The following is a 19,727-nucleotide window of genomic DNA, read 5'->3' as shown; positions in this document are numbered from 1 at the left end:
TCTTGATTATTTTGTGGATCTGCGTTATTTATTTATTTTTATTTATTTATTTTTCTGGACTGTCGCCCAGGCTGGGGTGCAGTGGTACAATCATAGCTCACTGCTGCCTGGATCTCCTGGGTGCAAGTGAGCTTTCTGCCTCAGTTTCCTGAGTAGCTGGGACTACAGGCACAGGCAACCATGCCTGGTTAATTTTTAAATTTTTTAAATAGAGACAGGTTCTCCTATGCTGGGCAGGCTGGTCGATCATTCTGCCTCGGCTTCCCAAAGCATTGGGATTACAGGTATGAGCCATGACACATAGCCTACTTTTATTCTTTTTCCAGTTTTTTTTTTTTTTTTTTGGAGACAGGGTCTTGCTCACTGCGGCCTCGGTCTCCCAGGCTCAAGTGATCCTCTCACTACAGACTCCCTAGTAGCAAGGACTACAGGCTTGTGCCACCACTCCTGGCTAACTTCTGTATTTTTTTGTAGAGACAGGGTTTCGCCATGTTGCCCAGGCTGATCCCAAACTCCTGGGCTCAAGCAATCCACCCACCTGTCCTGCCAAAGTGCGGAGATTATAGGTGTTGAGCGCCTGCGCCTGGCCCTAATTTTTTTCTGAGAGTCTCACTCCATCACCCTGGCTGGAGTGCAGTGGCAAGATCTTGGCTCATTGCAACCTCTGCCTCCTGGGTTCAAGTGATTCTCATGCCTCAGCCTCCCTAGTAGCTGGAATTACAGGCGCGCACTACCATGCCCAGCTAATTTTTGTATTTTTAGTAGAGATGGGGTTTCACCATGTTGGCCAGGCTGGTCTCAAACTCAAGTGACTGGCTTGCTTCAGCCTTCCAAAGTGTTGGGATTACAAGCGTGAGCCAACACACGTGGCCTATATTTTTTTAAATGATTTTTTTTTTTTAGACGGAGTTTTGCTCTTGTTGCCCAGGCTGGAATGCAATAGCCTGAACTCAGCTCACTGCAACCTCCACCTCCTGGCTTCAAGCGATTCTCCTGCCTCAGCCTCCCGACTAGCTGGGATTACAGGCACCTGCCACCACACCTGGCTAAGTTTTTGTATTTTTAGTAGAGATGGGGTTTCACCATATTGGCCAGGCTGGTCTTGAACTCCTGACCTCAGGTGATCCATCCGCCTCAGCCTCTCAAAGTGCTGGGATTACAGGTGGGAGACACCATGCCCGGCCAGTGATTCTTATTTAGTACTGAATTTCCAAAGCCAAAGTTACTACACTTGATTATCAAACACTAAATGAACTATGTTCGTAAGTTTGTTTTTATATAGTTTTAAACATCCTACATATTAACTATTTTCTTTATTCCAGGGAACTCAGATATTACAGCTATACATAATTATCAAGTGAAGGTACATTTATACATGAAGGTACTTTTCATTTACAAATATAAAGACAGCAGAAACATATCAGAGCTCATAAACTTGAGTTTTTTAAGTAGTTTACCCTCCTTCTTAATAGTCATTTGGATATTACTTGTATACATTTTATTTTGATAGTTTTTTTGTCCAGGTTCACATAGTGACAGATAATCTACTATATTCAGCATTGCATAAATGCAACTGAATGTAATTCTTAAACTTCTCACTCATTAACTGAATCAATGTTACAAAAACTTAACTAGATAGCAAATATGCATTTTCATTCTTCATATACTATTGGTTAGCTAAAGAATTATCAAATGAAAAATGAATGTCTGATAAACTATGGTTACTTTAATATAATTAAGAACTTGGCTTGTTTCTTAAGTATTTTCATCTGTGCCAGATGAAAGCCACATCTTCAGTATGTTAACAGGAAAATAATAAGAAGTCATTTTTCCTAACACTTATGTCTTTTCGGTTTTAGATAGTAAGACTATTTGCATTTGTCAGAATTATCTACCTCAATTAGCCATGGGTACACAGTAACTCTGTACCATTAAGGTACATTTCTGCATTTATTGATTAGGTGAAAAAATCCCCTTTTTAAGAAAAATAATTCAGTAACTAACCTTTTTGCCCTCCTAAAAGGGCAGGAGAGTTCTCCTGTGAAGTTCTGTCAGGTTCCTGGGGAGGTACAACCATGGCAAGTGTATGCATTGGCACACGTGGAACCTAAAAAGTCAACTCAGAAAAAAATCATCTCAGACCAAAGAATAAAAGAAAGTCCCATAAATAAAACAGACATCCTGTTTTAGGTTATCTTCATATACCACCAAATGCACTTTTGTTTCCTAAAGCTTTTTTTAAAAAAGCTTTCACCAAACTATAATTTTTGAGACTACTGATTAGACAGTCAGGTAATCTACAAGTAGTCAATGATTTTAAGCTAAATGGAAATAACATTACTCCCTTGCTGAATAGAACACCTTGCTGGTTCCAATTATAGCTAGGGGTACAAGTCACATATTCACTACCCACTAGCCAATTTACCCTTGCTTGAATTCTACATGGATCAAAAGAAAACAAAAATCTAATATATTTCTTGAATTGGGGTATGCTAGCAGTTTTCAGGATGACTTTGTGGAAAAGAATTTAGGATCTCAGCAACTTAATATACTAGTAAAATATCTATATTTTCTCCATAATTTAAAGTAGGTTTACAAGTTACTCTAATGAACTTTTAGCACTTATGTTACCTATACTTTCATGGTTGACAAAAGTCACTATCTCTAGGATAATTAATACTACCTTGGGTGGTATTAAGAAAACGCTTTTTCGGCCGGGCATGTGGCTCATGCCTGTAATTCCAACACTTTGGAAGGCTGAGGCAGGTGGATCACCTGAGCTCAGGAGTTTGAGACCACTCTGGGCAACATGGTGAAACTCTATCTCCACTAAAACACAAAAAATTAGCCAGGCATGGTGACGCACGCCTATAGTCCCAGCTACTTGGGAGACTGAGGCAAGAGAATCGCTTGAGCCTGGGAGGCGGAGGTTGCAGTGAGCCGAGATCGTGCCACTGCACTCCAGCCTGGGCAACAGAGCAAGACTCCATCTCAAAAAAAAAAAAAAAGAAAAAAGAAAAAAAAAGAAAAAGCTTTCTCTTGATTCTCTTCTTAAAAAACAAATAAAAAACCCTGAAAAACCTAGTTGTAATAAGATAACAACTTAGAATACTTACGTTTATATTTGATATTAAGTGGTTTTTAAAAACCACTATTTTCAATAAATAAGGCAGTAACAAATTTCAGTGTACCTTTAAAGAAAATAAATCCTAAAGAATTTAGAATCATGATTTTTTTCAATATGTAACAGAAAATAAAAACAAGTCCATTTTGCTTAAAACTGACTTTAAACAAAAACTTCTAATCACATTGAAGAATATTTATGTTAACAAATAAGCTCCATTTTACTTTACCTGAGACTGATCTTGAGAAGGTGGGGTGAGCTGAGATACATCTGTGGTGGGAACTGACAGAACATTATTTGGATAATCCAACAGATAAGAAACTACATTAGTATGGCCACCCTTTGCAGCCTCAATGAGCATTGTTGAACCATCCTGAAAAAGAATTGCCACGGTAATTAATTCTTTATAGTTTCTTAGCAGCTCATATAAAATCAAAACTCATTTAAACAGTATTAAATATTAAGCACTAAGATCAAACATATTTTATAACTATACATGTATTTATTATATACATATATGTAAATAATACATGTAGTTATAAAACACATATATATAATACATGTATATATATATAAAATATATATACATGTATATATAATATATGTATAGTTATAAAACACACACACATACATATATATACACATATATGTGTGTGTGTGTGTGTTTTTAATAGACATGGAGTCTCCTTATGTTGCCCAGACTAGTCTCAAACTCCTGGGCTCAAGTGATCCACCCGCCACAGTCTTCCAAAGTGCTGGGACTATAGGCATAAGCCATCACATACGGCCTGTTTACTTATTTTAAAGTAGACTACCTTGAGTCGATGAGTAGGGTCAGCCCCATGAGCCAAGAGTAGCTCAACAACTGCCAAGTGGCCTCCTGCACATGCCAGTGACACTACTGTATGATCATTATTGGCTGTAGCCCTATTAACATTGGCACCTTTGAAGAAAAATAAATAGCAATCTTAGCAAAGGTTGAAATCAAGCGAGTTCACAGTTAATATCATTTAAAAATTTTTTGTGAAGTATAATGTAGATACAAAAAAGTATACAAATTATAAGTATATAGTTTGAATTTTTTTCACAAAATGAATACATGCCTGTGTAACCAGCACCCAGACCAAGAAACAGAACATTATCCACATACCAAAAGCCCCACCTTGTGTTCCCTTTCAGTCACTACCCAGCCTCCCAACGGTAACCACTACCCTGACTTCCAAACTGGTTTTAGTTTTTGAACTTTATATGAACGGAATCATACAATGTACTCTTTTGCGTCTGGCTTCTTTCACTCAATATTATATTTGTGAGATTCATCCACAATGTTGCATGAAGCTGTAGTTCGTTCATTCAATATCACTTTTAAAATGGAAAATCTAGAAGACTAAGATTAATAAATATATACAGGTTAATGTAAGCATCAAATAACACCACTGTATATAACTCAAAATGTTTCAAAGACATTTTTGATCTACTAGAAAGTGGCAATATAGCCAGGTCTCAAAGTAGAGAAAACAGATTTTTTTAAGCAATGTTTAAGAGATATATAATTCTTCATATTGTGTATTTTAAGAGTCGGGGGACCTGGATATGGAGAGAAGACAGAATATATCCAGATATGTTATTTGAAAGGCAGGTTGTTCAATAGCTGTGTATAACATGACCTGAAAAATGTCTAAATGAAAAGTCTTTTCTTAGCTTCTTTTTTGATAAGTTATTTTTGATCCCTGGAAAAAATAACTTTAGTTCAGTTACCTTTAACAATTCCAAAAGATCTCAACTAGAAAGTTAAGACTATAGAAATATTCATTCTTCCTTCTTAATTCTACCTATCTTATTTAAGAGAAAAATAAGTCGGTGGGTAAAACTACCACTAACAGTTTGTCTAATTTTCAGAAAATATTCAGCTGAATCTAATCCTAACTTGCATAGAAGTACCTTTTGGGAAAGGTAAAATACAGCAATAAACATCCTGAGATTAGCAACATGAAATTATTTTAGATGACAGGATTATTTTAGCTGAAACGATATAATCAATGTGTTCCTATTCCTGACAAGCCTGATTATATTCTTAGCAGGTTGTTGTTGGGTATCATTAGGTATCCTCTTTAGTAAAGAAGCATAAGAGAACTCCAGAGGTTATCTGTCTATTTATTTCTGTGTGGTTGAGGTAAGCAGCTTTTACAGGCTATATTACGTAAAGATACGCGTTACTTGGCAGCAAAAATGCAATATGAAGAAAATAAACCTAGTTTTATCCAATTCAGAAGAAAACAAGTACATTTAAAATGATAAAATCTGGCCAGGTGCGGTGGCTCATGCCTACAATCCCAGCACTTTGGGAGGCCGAGGCTGGCGGATCACCTGAGGTCAGGAGTTTGAGACCACCCTGGCCAACCATGGTAAAACGCTGTCTCTACTAAAAATACAAAATATCATGCATGCCTGTAATCCCAGCTAGTCGGGAGGCTGAGGCAAGAGAATCACTTGAACCCGGGAGGTGGAGGTTGCAGTGAGCTATGTTTGCGCCATTGCACTCCAGCCTGGGCAAAAACAGTGAAACTCCTTCTCAAAAAAAAATAAAACAAAATGATAAAATCTTACCCTGCATTTTTAATGTTACTACATGTCAGAAATCTATTAAAATATAAATATAATTTTTATCTTAACAACATAACACCACCTGAGTGAATCTTCCCTGTATTTTTATCATCCTATCCTAAGATGTTTCATTAGATGCCACAGTATTTCTGACTCTATACAAAGAGTTAGGCTGAACCAAATCAAACTGCTGACGTTACCATTTTTGATTCATAACATGACAATTATATACGGTTGAACCTAACATTGGTTCCACAGCATTTTATTTCTCTGCAGTAAACAGTCTTAAGCTAATTCTTCATCCATCAGTTGTATTTTTTGCCTAAATATAATTCTAATAATAGAATTTCTAAAGAAATATAAAAATTATAATAAATAAGACCCTTACAAACTCAGTTAGTGCAACTGAACCACAAACAAGTACCACAGTAGCAGACTTCCTCTCTGTCCCCCACCCACATCTCCAGCAGAACAGACTTATCATTAGCTGTTGAATATCCACCTAATCATAGTGGGACATTTTACATTTGGCTTTTCTAAGTTGGGAGCAACCACATGTTGTTTGGTTAATGAAAACTTAAAATTCAAAACTAATAAAGAAAATTCCCGGTAAATAACTCACAAACTCTACGCTTACTAAATAAAATACAACAACAAAAGGCAAGAATACAATACTTTACTGTAGGTAAAGTAGCCATAACATAAATTGCAACAGTTTAGGATTTTTTTTTCCCATAAACTGTAGCCTCTTGGAAATGATCACTTGCCCTTTCTTTACCTTTGCTAATAAGAAACTGCACAGTGCACAAATGACCAGCTCTTGCAGCTTTCATCAAAGGTGTTCTTCCACCTTCAGATTCATGTTCCTGTTAAAGAAATGGAAAAAATAATCCATCAATGCCAACGGTCTAACCATCTATTTTAAAAACAGTACTGATGAAATGAGAAACAATGAGGATTTAATATACTTACTCAATGTAGATACTTATACCACCTACTTCAATTCCCCCAATATACCGGATTTTTCAGTCCACACTAGATAATGTAACTTTCTAAGGGCAAGTTCAGTTTTGCATACCAAGTAATAACCACTAAAGATAATATTAATGTTTTGTTTGGTTCCCAAAGAGAAATCACTGCATTTTTCTAATTCTAAGTTTTAAAAAATGTTTCCTAACTATTTATCTGGACTGTGAAAAACGAACCTCAGTCCTGTGAAACGATTAGAAGAATCTTGATCTTATAGCAAAGCCAATAAAAGCTCTATCAAAGGATGCAAATGATTCCTTGAAGAAAAACACTATGGTATTTTAGGAGTAACGGAAAAATGAAGAAGAAAAATATACCAATGGGTAGATTTTTTAAGTAGATATTAAATACTTGAATAGTCAAAGGCAAAAGATACAACTCCTAATAGCAGAAAGATTGTTCTTTCTAGGAAGTTCGCCAGCAAGAGGAATGAATGATAAACAGTTTTTAACTAGGCATGCCTCACATCAAATGCCACTAAAAGGAGCTTGCTTATATGGTAATACTGTCTGTTGGGAGAATTATGAACTCATTAAATTCATGTAAGTATTAAAATGTAGCGTATATACTGCTTCTTTGAAAAGTTCTCTTACCTATCCCCTCTTTCACTATGTATGCAAACATGATTTTCTGTTGTTCTGGTTCTCTTTTGTTACTATGAAAAAACTGATAAAGAATGGTGATTAAGCTTTATTTCAGCTATATTCTTCTAATTAACTCTGAAAATCCTATAATTACCACATGATCAATTTAAAATATGTGCTCTCCCAACAGAATACAATTTAGTCTATTTACATTTTAACTATCCTGATCTACAACTCAGACAAAATAACAATAAGAAATGAGTAGACTGTCAACCCAATGGAGACCTCACAGAAAATGATAGGAATTCCTCCCTTAAATAGGTTTAAAAAAAATCTTGATAGTGTAGTATCACTCAACCTACTAAAAAAACTACTTTATGTTTTGGCTTTTTAATTGTTATACATGTTAATTAAATAAGAATATTTTAATTCTAGTTTATGGAAAAATGAATAACTACAGATAATGCCAAAATAATTTGGCTTTAGAATAGATCTTGAACTCACATTCAAACTTAGGTAAATCTAACATTCTGGCAATTTACTTCAAATAAAACTGAATACATATCACAAAGACCTTACTCGGAAAGGCCTAGAAAGTTGTTTGTCCAGGTTTTCTATCCAACTTATTTCTGAAATATCATTACAATCAACCACATCCTGGAAATAAATTGCCCATTTAGCAACTTATTTTTTCCCTTCCTGCCTCACAACTTTTTCGCACATACTGGTCTTTCTCTTTAATGCTTTCCCTCCACTAACTCATTTTCATCCTTTACATCTTAAGTAAAGTGTTATTTCCTCAAGGAAGACTTCCCTGAACTTCCTGACTAAATCACTCTTCCTATTATGGACATACATCTCTATGAACCTCTCCTTCATAAATTACAATCATATTTTAGTTTGTGTAAGTATTTTATTTAGCTAACCTGTCTCCTCCACTAAACGGTAAGCTCCATGAGAGCAATGATCTTGTCTTTTTTTGCTAGTCACTGTACACATATGCTTAAACGATTGAGTGATTAAAAATTGTTTAATCATGCAGGAAACTAAGCATAACTGAACTCTCAAATCTTCCCTCTCATAGCATTGAGGTTTGAAGTTTTTATTGTTTTCTACTAGGTAAATAAGACAAAGGAAAGTCAACTAAACAAGAAATTAAGAGTAGTAGTTAAACCTGAGAGTAAGACACTGATTATCTGCAACTGATATGTTATTACTAGAACATAGTCGGGTAATATTAATGTCTCTTATCCTTTCTTTATCCTTTTCTCTTTCTTATTTCTTAAGCCTGGCGGTGATCAACATAATTAGGTCACATCAACATAATTAGGTCCCGTAAGTAATGGCAAAGACAAATGATTTCAAAGCTTTCAGCCCTGATTTAGAGTAAACTTTAAAAAATAACTGTTTGGCCGGGCGCAGTGGCTCAAGCCTGTAATCCCAGCACTTTGGGAGGCTGAGACGGGCAGATCACGAGGTCACGAGATTGAGACCATCCTGGCTAACACGGTGAAACCCCGTCTCTATTAAAAAATACAAAAAACTAGCCAGGCGAGGTGGCGGGCGCCTGTAGTCCCAGCTACTTGGGAGGCTGAGGCAGGAGAATGGCGTAAAGCTGGGAGGCGGAGCTTGCAGTGAGCCAAGATCGAGCCACTGCACTCTAACCTGGGTGACAGAGCGAGACTCCTTCTCAAAAATAAATACATAAATACATAAATAAAAAATAACTGTTAATTTTGTATATTTAAAATATTACCATAGTTGTTAAAAGACATGAAATCAGAAAGTACAGTCCCAATATCCTCACACCAAGTCAAGTTTCAAAATTCAACATATTAATATAATTCCTGAAATAAAAGGGGTGAAAAGCTACCTATTTTATTTTCCTCTCTATAAATATACATTCATTCTTTTAGTTTTGAATAACATAATCACATTTGAAAAAAGTTGATAAAACAATGCCACTACTCTATATTTACAACATTTTGTGTCTTAAAATGAATAATGTATATCCCACAACACACAATATTTGCCCCAAAATATCTGACTACTAAATCCTTCTTTTAAAATGGGAATCAGGTTACTCTGGGCACACTCCCTATGGGTTAGCCCTGCTCTGCAAGAAGCAGAAAAAAGAAAAAAATAATAATATATGTATATATGGAATATCCCCATTATATATATGTATATGTATAGGAATACATTGATTCCCGTTATATACATACATTATACATACATATTCCCATTGGTCCCCATTATACACATACATATATATAATATATATTCCCATTGATTCCCATTATATACATACACATATGCACATACATACAAGTATATATACATATATACATATGTATGTATATAAGGGGAATATACATGTATAATAGGAATGCAGGTATATAATGGGAACACATATATGTATATAATGGGAATCAATAATGGGAATATATATGTACAATGTATGTATATACATATATGTGTGTATATCATGGGAAACAATGTATACATGTATATAATGGGAATCAAATTTGTATACATCGTACTATTTATGAACATTGGATTTAGTCATTCATATAGCCACTATTTGTTCAATACTAATAAAATTTCAGGATACAAATTGTTTCTGATTTTTTTCCCTTTATAAACACAGAAAATTATTTTCCAAGGCTACAAACTTAAATATCGTGCAATTTAACGTTTCTTTTTCTGTTCTTGAGAACAGCTAGAATAATATAGAAAGTATCTATTTCAGCTGGGCACGGTGGCTCATGCCTGTAATCCCAGCACTTTGGGAGGCCGAGGCAGGCGGATCACGAGGTCAGAAGATCGAGACCATCCTGGCTAACATGGTGAAACCCCATCTCTATTAAAAATACAAAACAAAAACAAAAACAAAATTAGTCGGGTGTGGTGGCAGGTGCCTCTAGTCCCAACTAATCGGGAGGCTGAGGCGGGAGACTGGCGTGAACCCAGGAGGCAGAGCTTGCAGTGAGCCAAGATCTCACCACTGCACTCTGGCCTGGGCGACAGAGGGAGACTCCCTCAAAAAGAAAGAAAACAAAGGGGGAGGGGGAGGAGGAGGGGGAGGGGGAGAGGAAGAAGGAGAGGAGAGGGAGAGGTGTCCAGCCTGGCATGGTGGCTCATGCCTTTAATCCCAGCACTTTAGGAGGCTGAGGCAGGTGGATCACCTGAGGTCGGGAGTTCGAGACCAGCCTGACCAACGTGGAGAAACCCCATCTCTACTAAAAATACGAAATTAGCTGGGCAAGGTGGTGCATGCCTGTAATCCCAGCTACTCGGGAGGCTGAGGCAGGAGAATCGTTTGAACCTCGGAGGTGAATGTTGCGGTGAGCAAAAATTGCGCCATTACACTCCAGCCTGGGCAACAAGAGTGGAACTCTGTCTCAAAAACAAAACAAACAAACAAAAAACAAAAACCCTGAACATTTGGTAAAATTCACCCATAAATCCATTTGAACCTCTTACCTTCTATAGATGAGTAATTTTAAACTACTGATTCAATTTGTAATACATGGTTTCCTATTCTAGAGTCAATTTTGATAATTTATATATTTCTAGCAAAAATTAGTATTCATTTCATCTGAGCATTCACATTTATTGACTGAATTTTAAAGATCTCTTATAATTCACTTTTAAGTTTGTTATCTGTGCCTTTTCCCCTAAAAAAATTAAATAAATATAAATAAATAAATAAATAAATAAATAAATAAATAAAAAGCCTGGCTTGTTTTATCTGTTTTGGTAATCTTTTTTTAAAAACCAGCTTTTAATTTCACTCTTCATCCCTATATTTTGTTTTGTATCTCTTTCTAAAATTATTTTCTATTGTGTTAACTTTTGCTTTTATATTTTTTTCCCTAGATTTGGGCAACACCTCATTCTATACCATAGAATATCATGTACCATAGAATACCATATATGATAGAATGAGGTGTTCTCCTGCTTTTATTATTTTCTTCTTCCTTTGTGCTGTTGTTTTAAAATTTATTTTCATCTTTAATATACTGATATACAGAACTACAATTTTCCTTCTAAGGACAACTTCAGGTATGTTCTCCCTTCTCAAGTTTTGGTGTGCACTGGTAACTCAGTTTCTACCGTGTAATTTTTACTGGTATTGCCTCTTAACCCCATGAATTTTGTAAAAGTATTTTCCTGGCTGGGCATGGTGGCTCACGCCTGTAATCCCAGCACTTTGGGAGGCCGAGGTGGGTGGATCACAAGGTCAGGAGTTCAAGACCAGCCTGGCCAACGTGGTGAAACCCCATCTCTACTAAAAATACAAAAATTACCCAGGCGTGGTGACAGGCACCTGTAGTCCCAGCTACTTGGGAGGCTGAGGCAGAATTGCTTGAACCCGGCGGGTGGAGGTTGCAGTGAGCTAAGATCACGCCACTGTACTCCAGCCTGGGTGACAGAGCGAGACTCTGTCTCAAAAAAAAAAAAAAAAAAAAAAAAAAAAAAAAAAAGTATTTTCCTTCAATTTCTAAATGTATGGAATTAAATAAGATTTTATTGTTGATGTGTAATTTCCAGGCAAGAGGGATCAGAGAATATAGTCCACATGATGAAGATTCAGGAGTTTCTTCGGACTTCTCTGTGGCCTAAAACATGGACAATTTCTAGAAATATTCCATGTATTACAAGAGAATACAAAGTATATTTACTGGAAACAGAATGCTAGCTTTCTGTAAGATAAAAAATTATTTGATTTTTAACAATCATTTTATCTGTTTGATTCATCAGTTTCATTGAGAAGTGTGTGAAAAAAAATCCTACCACTACAAATGCAGATCTGACCATTTCTCTTGCAATTTTGCAGTTTTATATTTTATTTAGATGGTAGATTGTTAGTTACTGATTGGTAATTATTTTCTCAGTTGGAGGAGTATTCATTTCTAAAAATGCTTTTGGCTTAAAATTCCATTTTGTCTGATATTAATATTGCTTTACATAATTTTTTCCCATCACTGTCAAGCTTTCCTCATTACTTTGCTTTAAGGTTTGTCTCCTGCAAACAGCATTTGCTACATTTTGATTCTGACTCTAATTCAGAAGTCTCTGTCCTTTAACAGTCGAGTTTAATAGCTTTATATTTGTTCTGATTACTATTCTATTTTTATTTAAAAAAAAGCTTCATTCAGTACGTTCTCCTCCTGAACAACAACAAAAGACTCTAGCGTGGCTTTTAAACTCTCTAACACATCCTTCTGAATTTCCTGCTATTGTTTTCTAGAATTTTAGTACTACTTTGGTTTTAAACATTAAAATTTAGGTTTTTAAACTCAAACATTTGTATTTATAATATGTTTTATCAATTTCTTTGCTTACCATAGTTTCTTGTATTCCACGCCTTCCTCCAAGACTCACTTGTTTCTTCTCATTGATGTATGTATCTTTAGTAGTTCTTTTGACAAGGGTCTAATGATGGTAAACTCGTTTATTCTTTGTAGATTTGAAAATATGTTTATTTTCCTTCTCTAGAATGGCACGTAAGTACAGAATTCTGTATTGTATTATTTTATCTTGGCATTTTGAGGATATTACTTCCCATCATCTTCTGTAATTATTATTGCTGATGAGAATGTCAAAACTTTGATGGTTGTTCTTTTGTAGGTAATGTGTTTTTTTCCTCTGATAGCTTTTAAGACATTTTTCATTATCCTTAAAGTTCCACAGTTTCACTGTTCTGCTTAGTGATGGATATGATTCTTCAGTCAAAGATTCATGTCTAGCTACAATGCTAGAAAATTCTCCACCACTCTCTTCAAACATTTCCTCTCCCCTCCATTTCTATCCTCTCCTTCAGGAACTTCCAGTAGATACATGGTGGAGCTTCTAATCTATTCTCTTGCTCTCAATTTCTTTTTCATATTTTCTATCTTTATTATATTTAATTATATATTTTATTGTATTATTTCTTGTTTTATCCTTCATTTATTCACTAATGTATTCAACTGTGTCTAATATGCTGTCTTACCCTATATATTGAGGTTACCCTCCAAAACTTTTACTTTGTTTTATTTTATATACAGCTGTTCTTAATACGTAATTATCAGCTTTTGCTTTATGACCTCACATTGTTTTATGGTTACTGGTCATAGTTTAAAATAAACATGTTTAAAATTCTCAAGATTAAAGTTTATTTCAATTTCCTTGAGTGTATTATAATTTGCTTTTTGTTTGTTTACATTTTGACTATCTTTCTTGATAAAGATTTGCTCTCCAGCTTTATAATTTTTTTATTTGAGGAAACTCATTTTGATGGGAGGTGTTTTGTTTTAGTTTCTTTTCCATCCACAGATGTACTCCTTCTTATCAGATGTTTTGGAAGTTGCCTCAGTCTGGCTCTTGGAGTTCGTTTCAGAAGTAGATATTTTGCTGGACACCTAAGGTTCTTGTCTCATAGAGGTATTTCACTTCTGTTCCCTAAATCAAGAATGTTGTCCTCCAAGTTTTTAGTCACACGGTTGTCTCTGCTTCTTCCCTCTCCTAATGACAATTTGCTAATTTCTTCCCCCTGGCCTTTTTTTTGTAGTTTTTTTGCGTTTTTTTTTTACATATAACCTGGATGTGACAATTTGCTAATTTCTAACCATAACCCTAGATAGTTGCTCCAAGTTTTTTTTAATCCATTTTGGTTCACAGGTAGGGCAATAAGATCCCAGTTCCTTGCTTTATTCAAGTAGACTAGATCTACTGATGTACTACATGTGAAATGCATTCACTCCCTATTCCTCTGTACATGCTGAAATCTCAGCCCCTATTGTGTATTTTTTTAGCCCTTAATTCTCCTTGGGAACTATAGCTTAAACTGTGGATCCATGCTTCATTTCTAGTCCATGGAGATCTTTAAACTTGTTGTTTTGGGGCACAACTACATATTTTTAGATTCATTTTTCTATATACTAATAATGACTACCTTCTTGACTGTAAGTCATTTGTACTTATATTTAAACAAGCTGGAGAGAGCTGAAAAGAACTCATTCAATACACAGTAACATAGAAAGAGAGAACTTGGCTTTAAAAGAAATGTATTAGGAGTTTTGTGTATTCCATAGGTAGTTTTAGATTTTTAAGAAATTGACAAAAGTTTCCTAGTTTTAAGTAGTAAAGTTAAAAATATGTATATATGGCCGGGTTCGGTGGCTCACGCCTGTAATCCCAGCACTGTGGTGGGCCAAGGCAGGCGCATCACAAGGTCAGGAGATGGAGAACATCCTGGCTAAAATGGTGAAACCCCGTCTCTACTAAAAATACAAAAAATTAGCCGGGCGTGGTGGCGGGTGCCTGTAGTCCCAGCTACTCAGGAGGCTGAGGCAGGAGAATGGTGTGAACCCGGGAGGCAGAGCTTGCAGTGAGCTGAGATTGTGCCACTGCACTCCAGCCTGGGCGACAGTGAGAGACTCCGTCTCAAAAAAAAAAAAAAAAGTTTATCTGCTATTCCTTAATAAAAAAGTTAAAAAGTGGAAGGTAAGGTCACATTTAAAGTTTATTAAGGTAAGGTCATTACTAACAGTTGAAATGCATTGATAAATGGATTACTAGAGCTCATAAGCTCCCTAAAAATATATCCATAAAAAATACACTACAAGTCTGGGCAAGATAGCAAGACTTTGTCTCTGAAAAAAATTTAAAAATTAGCCAGGCATTGTGGTGCATACCTGGAGTCCTAGCTACTCAGGAGGCTGAGGCAGGGGGATGCCATGAGCCCAGGAGTTCAGAGCTGCAGTGAGCTATAATCACACTATTGTACTCTATATTGAGCGACAAAGTAAGACCATCTCCACAAAAAAAAAAAAAATTGGTTCTGATGAATGAGCACTATAAGAAAAAAATGTGGAATTTTTTTTCTATTTGGCTTTAGATAACAAAATTTTATTTTAAATTAAGTTTATTTTATTTAAAATAAGTTAATTTCCCTTAAAAAAAAAATCACAGCTACAGGGCACCCAAGACATATTTAAGGATTGTAACTATACCACAGAGGCAATGTCTTTTGGAGTTGGAGGCAGGACATTCTCTAAGGAGAAAGACCAAAATCACAGAGAAAGGGAGGGAGACTGTTTGATACTGTATGTACTAGAGGATTCCAACATTCTTCCATGGGGAGTATGTTCTTTCAACCCACCACTGTATATTAATCATTACTAGTGATCTACTATTACTGATTGGATTCATATCCCTCAGGAGAACTGATATGGCAAAAAGAGGCACTGGTCCTAAGGCTTGTGTTTAGCACACATTTTCTAAAAATCACAAGTAACAGAGAGAAAAACCAAGTTTATTCAATTTGGATGGAAGAAAAATGATCGCTTATAAAGCAAAGATGGAAAAAGTAAAGAACTCAACAATGATGCAGAATAATCTGTATGGCCTCTACCAATGTCTCAAAGTGTAAGATATGGAGAACTTGTCATCAGAATCTCCTGAGATATTAGTACAAATGCAGACCCCACCATTTCAGATCTATGGAATCTGAACCTGTAAATGTGGGGCTGCAAAACTCATTTTTAAAAAAAATCCTAAGTTTTGAGACTTGCAACTAGAGAGAAAGGTTTACAATTACATTTCCTCTAACAAATCCAGGGAAAAAGAATTACTTTGATCTGAAATAACACTCAGCTTTACATTCTTGATAGGAGCCTGCAATATCATACAAACTGAGTAGAAGCTCACATGTTCACACCACATTTTGTGAAATAAACTTACTTACTTCAAAACAGAATAAATATACCCAGCCTGGACAGTACAGTGAGACCTCATCTCTATAAAAATAAAAAAAATTAGTTGGGCATGGTGGCGCACGCCTCTAGTCCCAGCTACTCGGGAGGGTGAGGCAGGAAGATCACTTGAGCCTGGGATGGGAAGGTTGCAGTGAGCCGAGAGCATGCCACTGCATTCCAACACAGTGAGACCCTGTCTCAAAAAAAAAAAAAAAAAAAAAAAAAAAAGAAATTAAAAAAAATCTAAACAGAATAAATAAAACAGCTTCTCATTTAACAAGCCAATGATGAAGACACCTAATAAGCATCATGATTAAGAGAGGTTTAGAATTAAGAAACTTAGGCCAGGCACAGTGACTCATGCCTATAACCCCAGCACTTTAGGGGGCCAAGGCAGGTAGATCACGAGGTCAAGAGTTCGAGACCAGCCTGGCCAACATGGTGAAACCCTGTCTCTACTAAAGATACAAAAAATTAGGTGGTCGTGGTGGTGCGCACCTGTAACCCCAGCTACTCGGGAGGCTGGGGCAGGATAATCACTTGAACCTGGGAGGAAGAGGCTGCAGTGAGCCAAGATCGTGGTGCTATTGCACTCCAGCCCGGGCAACAGGGCAAGACTGTCTCAAAAAAAAAAAAAAAAAGAAAGTTAGATGGCCTAAGTTATTTGTGATCTAATCACAATTCATTCCTAATTTTAAAATTAAAACCTACTCCTGATTTTAAATAAATTTCTTTGGATTATAATGGATATTAAATTTATTTGACTTTTAAAACCACTGGGCACAAATTCACACATTTTTTCAAAAGAAATATTTCTTATGAAAAAATATTCACCTTAAAAACCAATTTCAGAATAATAAGAGACAATTTTAAGAAGAAAATTTTAAACTTCTAGTTTACAGAAATTAGGGCATAAACTATATAGTAAATGTTTTGCTAAACTAATTGTTTATTTGAGGATTATTTTTAAAACAATCCAATGTATTAATATCACTCTGAGTTTCAGATTTTTGATAAACAAAGTTGAATGCAAAGGACTTTATTACTGAGACTTTCTCTCCGTAGTATACTAACTCTCCCAATAAAGGAGAATGTACAAGAACTATCTGAATAAGAAAATCTATTTTCGCCTAAGAGATTTTTTTAGGAACATCACTGAGAAAGAAGACTAAGGAAACAAACTACCAGTAATGCAAATCTCTTTTTATTGGGACTTCATAATCTTTTTCAATTGAAGAGGATTTCCTTTGTCACCCAGCAGGGTCCTGGAACTTCTTGGCTGGAATTCAGATATCCAGAGTTCTGGTTACCTACAACATCTATTCTTTACGTAGTAGCTTACAAGCATCAAAGGCCACCCTCACCTGATGCTTGGCCGGATCTATGCCCTCCAAAATAGTCTTCATGTCCTCCTGCTTGTCCTGCGAAAGGAAAAAGAAGAACTCACGGATCTTATTCCAAAAACGAAAATCACATTTGGCCATGAAGACCTTGTGACCGATACTTCAGATGCTGGGCTTTGTTAACTCAGGATCTTCAACTAAAAAGATTCTCATCTGTAGAGACTGTAATGTGAGGAGCAGAGTATAAATTTTTAAGGGGGTGTTATTACGGTTTTTTACCAATAAAACTTCAATATAAACCTTAATATATGTAGAAACATTTCTGCACAATTATTTAAATTCATGCCTCTGTCTCAAAATACAACTAAAGCCACAAAAACAGAGCAACATTTAAAAACATCTAACCAAAGAAAATAATGAAATCAAGAGATTTGGGCATATCAGAAGTTGGGAGGATGGAGGAAAATACTGTAAGATAAATAGTTACATAGTTTTTCCCCTCATTATAAAAGTACTTAGGGCTTACACTTTTCAACTAAAACAAGAACCTTCAAAGAACTCGAGAAATGGAATATTTGTATTTTCTCTAGATATAGACTCTTAACTGAGATAAACTATCTAAAGGTGAGACAGGGATACAACTTAGGAAACCACAATAAGCTTTTCAGTCATTGACCGGAGTCAACTAAATCTCCAAATAAAAGAAATGTGGCCTAGAGAAGACTTCACTCTGTCACTCCAATTTCCTACCTACGTGATGTGCTTACCCTAAGAAAGTGCGTGCTCTTATGGTATAGATTCAGCACGACAGTATCCTGAGACAACTATATGATTTTAAGAAGCTAACTGTTAAGGCTCACTTCCTCTTCCCTGCTACCCTACCCCATATTTCAATAAATAGCAAGTCCCATTAAAATACGAATAATAAGCACAGAGTATCCAACATGGAACCTATCAAGAAGTTCCTACAAAACAAACAATAAAATTTTAGTCAAATATTCCCCATTACCTTCAAATAAATTAAAGAGAACAGGGAATATTTACTTAAATAGTTGAACAAAGTTATATAACAAAAGATTGGAAAGTGAGTTGGAAGAATAGAAGAAACTAAATACAGACTGAGCATCACTAATCTAAAAACCTGAAATCTGAAATGCTCCAAAATCTGAAACTTCTTGAGTACTGACATGACACTCAAAAGAAATGCTCATGGAGCATTTCAGATTTTGGATTTCCAAATTAGGGATGCTCAATGGATATATATTCTGCAAATATTCCAAAATCAAAAAAAAATATATCCAAAACACTTTTGGTCCCAAGCTTTGCAGATAAGGGAGCAGTAACAGTGAAGCCATGAAAACCACATTTAGAAGTAGAAACAGGTCAGTCATGGTGGCTCACACCTGTAATCCCAGTAACTTGGGAAGCCAAGGTGGGTAGATCGCCTGAGCCCAGGGGTTCGGGACTAGCCTGGGCAACATGGCGAAACCCCGTCTCTACAAAAAATAAAAATAAAAAATTAGCTGGTGTGGCAGTGTGCGCCTGTAGTTCCAACTACTCAGGAGGCTGAAGTGGGAGGATTGCTTGAGACTAAGAGGTTAAGGCTGTAGTGAGCTGTGATCATGCTACTGTACTCCAGCCTCGGGGATAAAGCAAGACCCTGTCCCTTTTAAGAAAAAAAAAAGCAGAAACAAGTATACAGAAAAAAATAGTGACCTGGATGACAGGCTTAAGACACAATGCAGAAGAAAAGGACAAAGAAATGTATTAGACATAAAGATAATACAAATAAGGGAGATCAGGGAGACCATACATATGGATGGTAAATATCTTAAAGGATGTTAACAGAATAGAAAAATAAATAGTCAAAAACACAGCAGAAAGAAATCTTCCTTTAAAAAAAAGAAAATATCACCCCACAGTCACCACTAAAAAAAAATAAAAATTTAAAAAATAAAACACTATGACAACTTATTAAAGACTATGACTTACAAAAATCTTCAGGCAGAAAACATTCACTGTTTCCCAGGAAAAATTAATATAGACTAATTAACACTAGATACATCCTGATGAAATCATAGATGTTTAAGTATAATGAAAGAATTTTATGATAATAATCCAGACAGAAAAAGGAGTCACTTACATATAATGGAGAATAGTCTAGCAGGCTTTGGCAATATTCAGTACCAGAAGACACTAATATAGTGGGTTTAAAATTTTGAGGGGAAAGAACAAGTGATTCAATAATTTCATACATGGCTACATTCATTTATAAATACAACATATGGTATTCTAA

At 35.6% G+C, this 19,727-nt stretch overlaps 1 protein-coding gene across 24 annotated transcripts in view; it reads right to left on the bottom strand.

Annotated features, from left to right (window-relative positions):
• ANKHD1 (ankyrin repeat and KH domain containing 1) overlaps positions 1-19,727 on the bottom strand; it is a 139,619-nt gene that overhangs the window by 56,934 nt on the left and 62,958 nt on the right. For 11 of the 24 annotated variants that reach the window (XR_012414166.1, XR_012414167.1, XM_065546871.1 and 8 more), the window contains exons 11-15: positions 17,453-17,509; positions 6,507-6,594; positions 3,940-4,067; positions 3,354-3,497; positions 2,005-2,107 (exon numbers count right to left, since the gene is read on the bottom strand). Coding sequence is in view for 20 of the 24 variants with exons in the window: in XM_065546871.1 (XP_065402943.1) it covers positions 2,005-2,107; positions 3,354-3,497; positions 3,940-4,067; positions 6,507-6,594; positions 17,453-17,509 (520 nt within the window). In the remaining 4 variants the exon portion in view is untranslated. Of the gene's footprint in view, positions 1-2,004; positions 2,705-3,353; positions 3,498-3,939; positions 4,068-6,506; positions 6,595-17,311; positions 17,510-19,727 lie in introns of those variants that run through there. The other 13 variants (XR_012414168.1, XM_065546874.1, XM_065546875.1 and 10 more) reach the window with 5 other exon arrangements.

The sequence above is a fragment of the Macaca fascicularis genome, chromosome 6 (assembly GCF_037993035.2).
Source record: "Macaca fascicularis isolate 582-1 chromosome 6, T2T-MFA8v1.1".
NCBI classification, from domain to species: Eukaryota; Metazoa; Chordata; class Mammalia; order Primates; family Cercopithecidae; genus Macaca; species Macaca fascicularis.
Note: the sequence above shows the minus strand (reverse complement) of the source record. Positions and strands in the feature narration are given on the sequence as shown.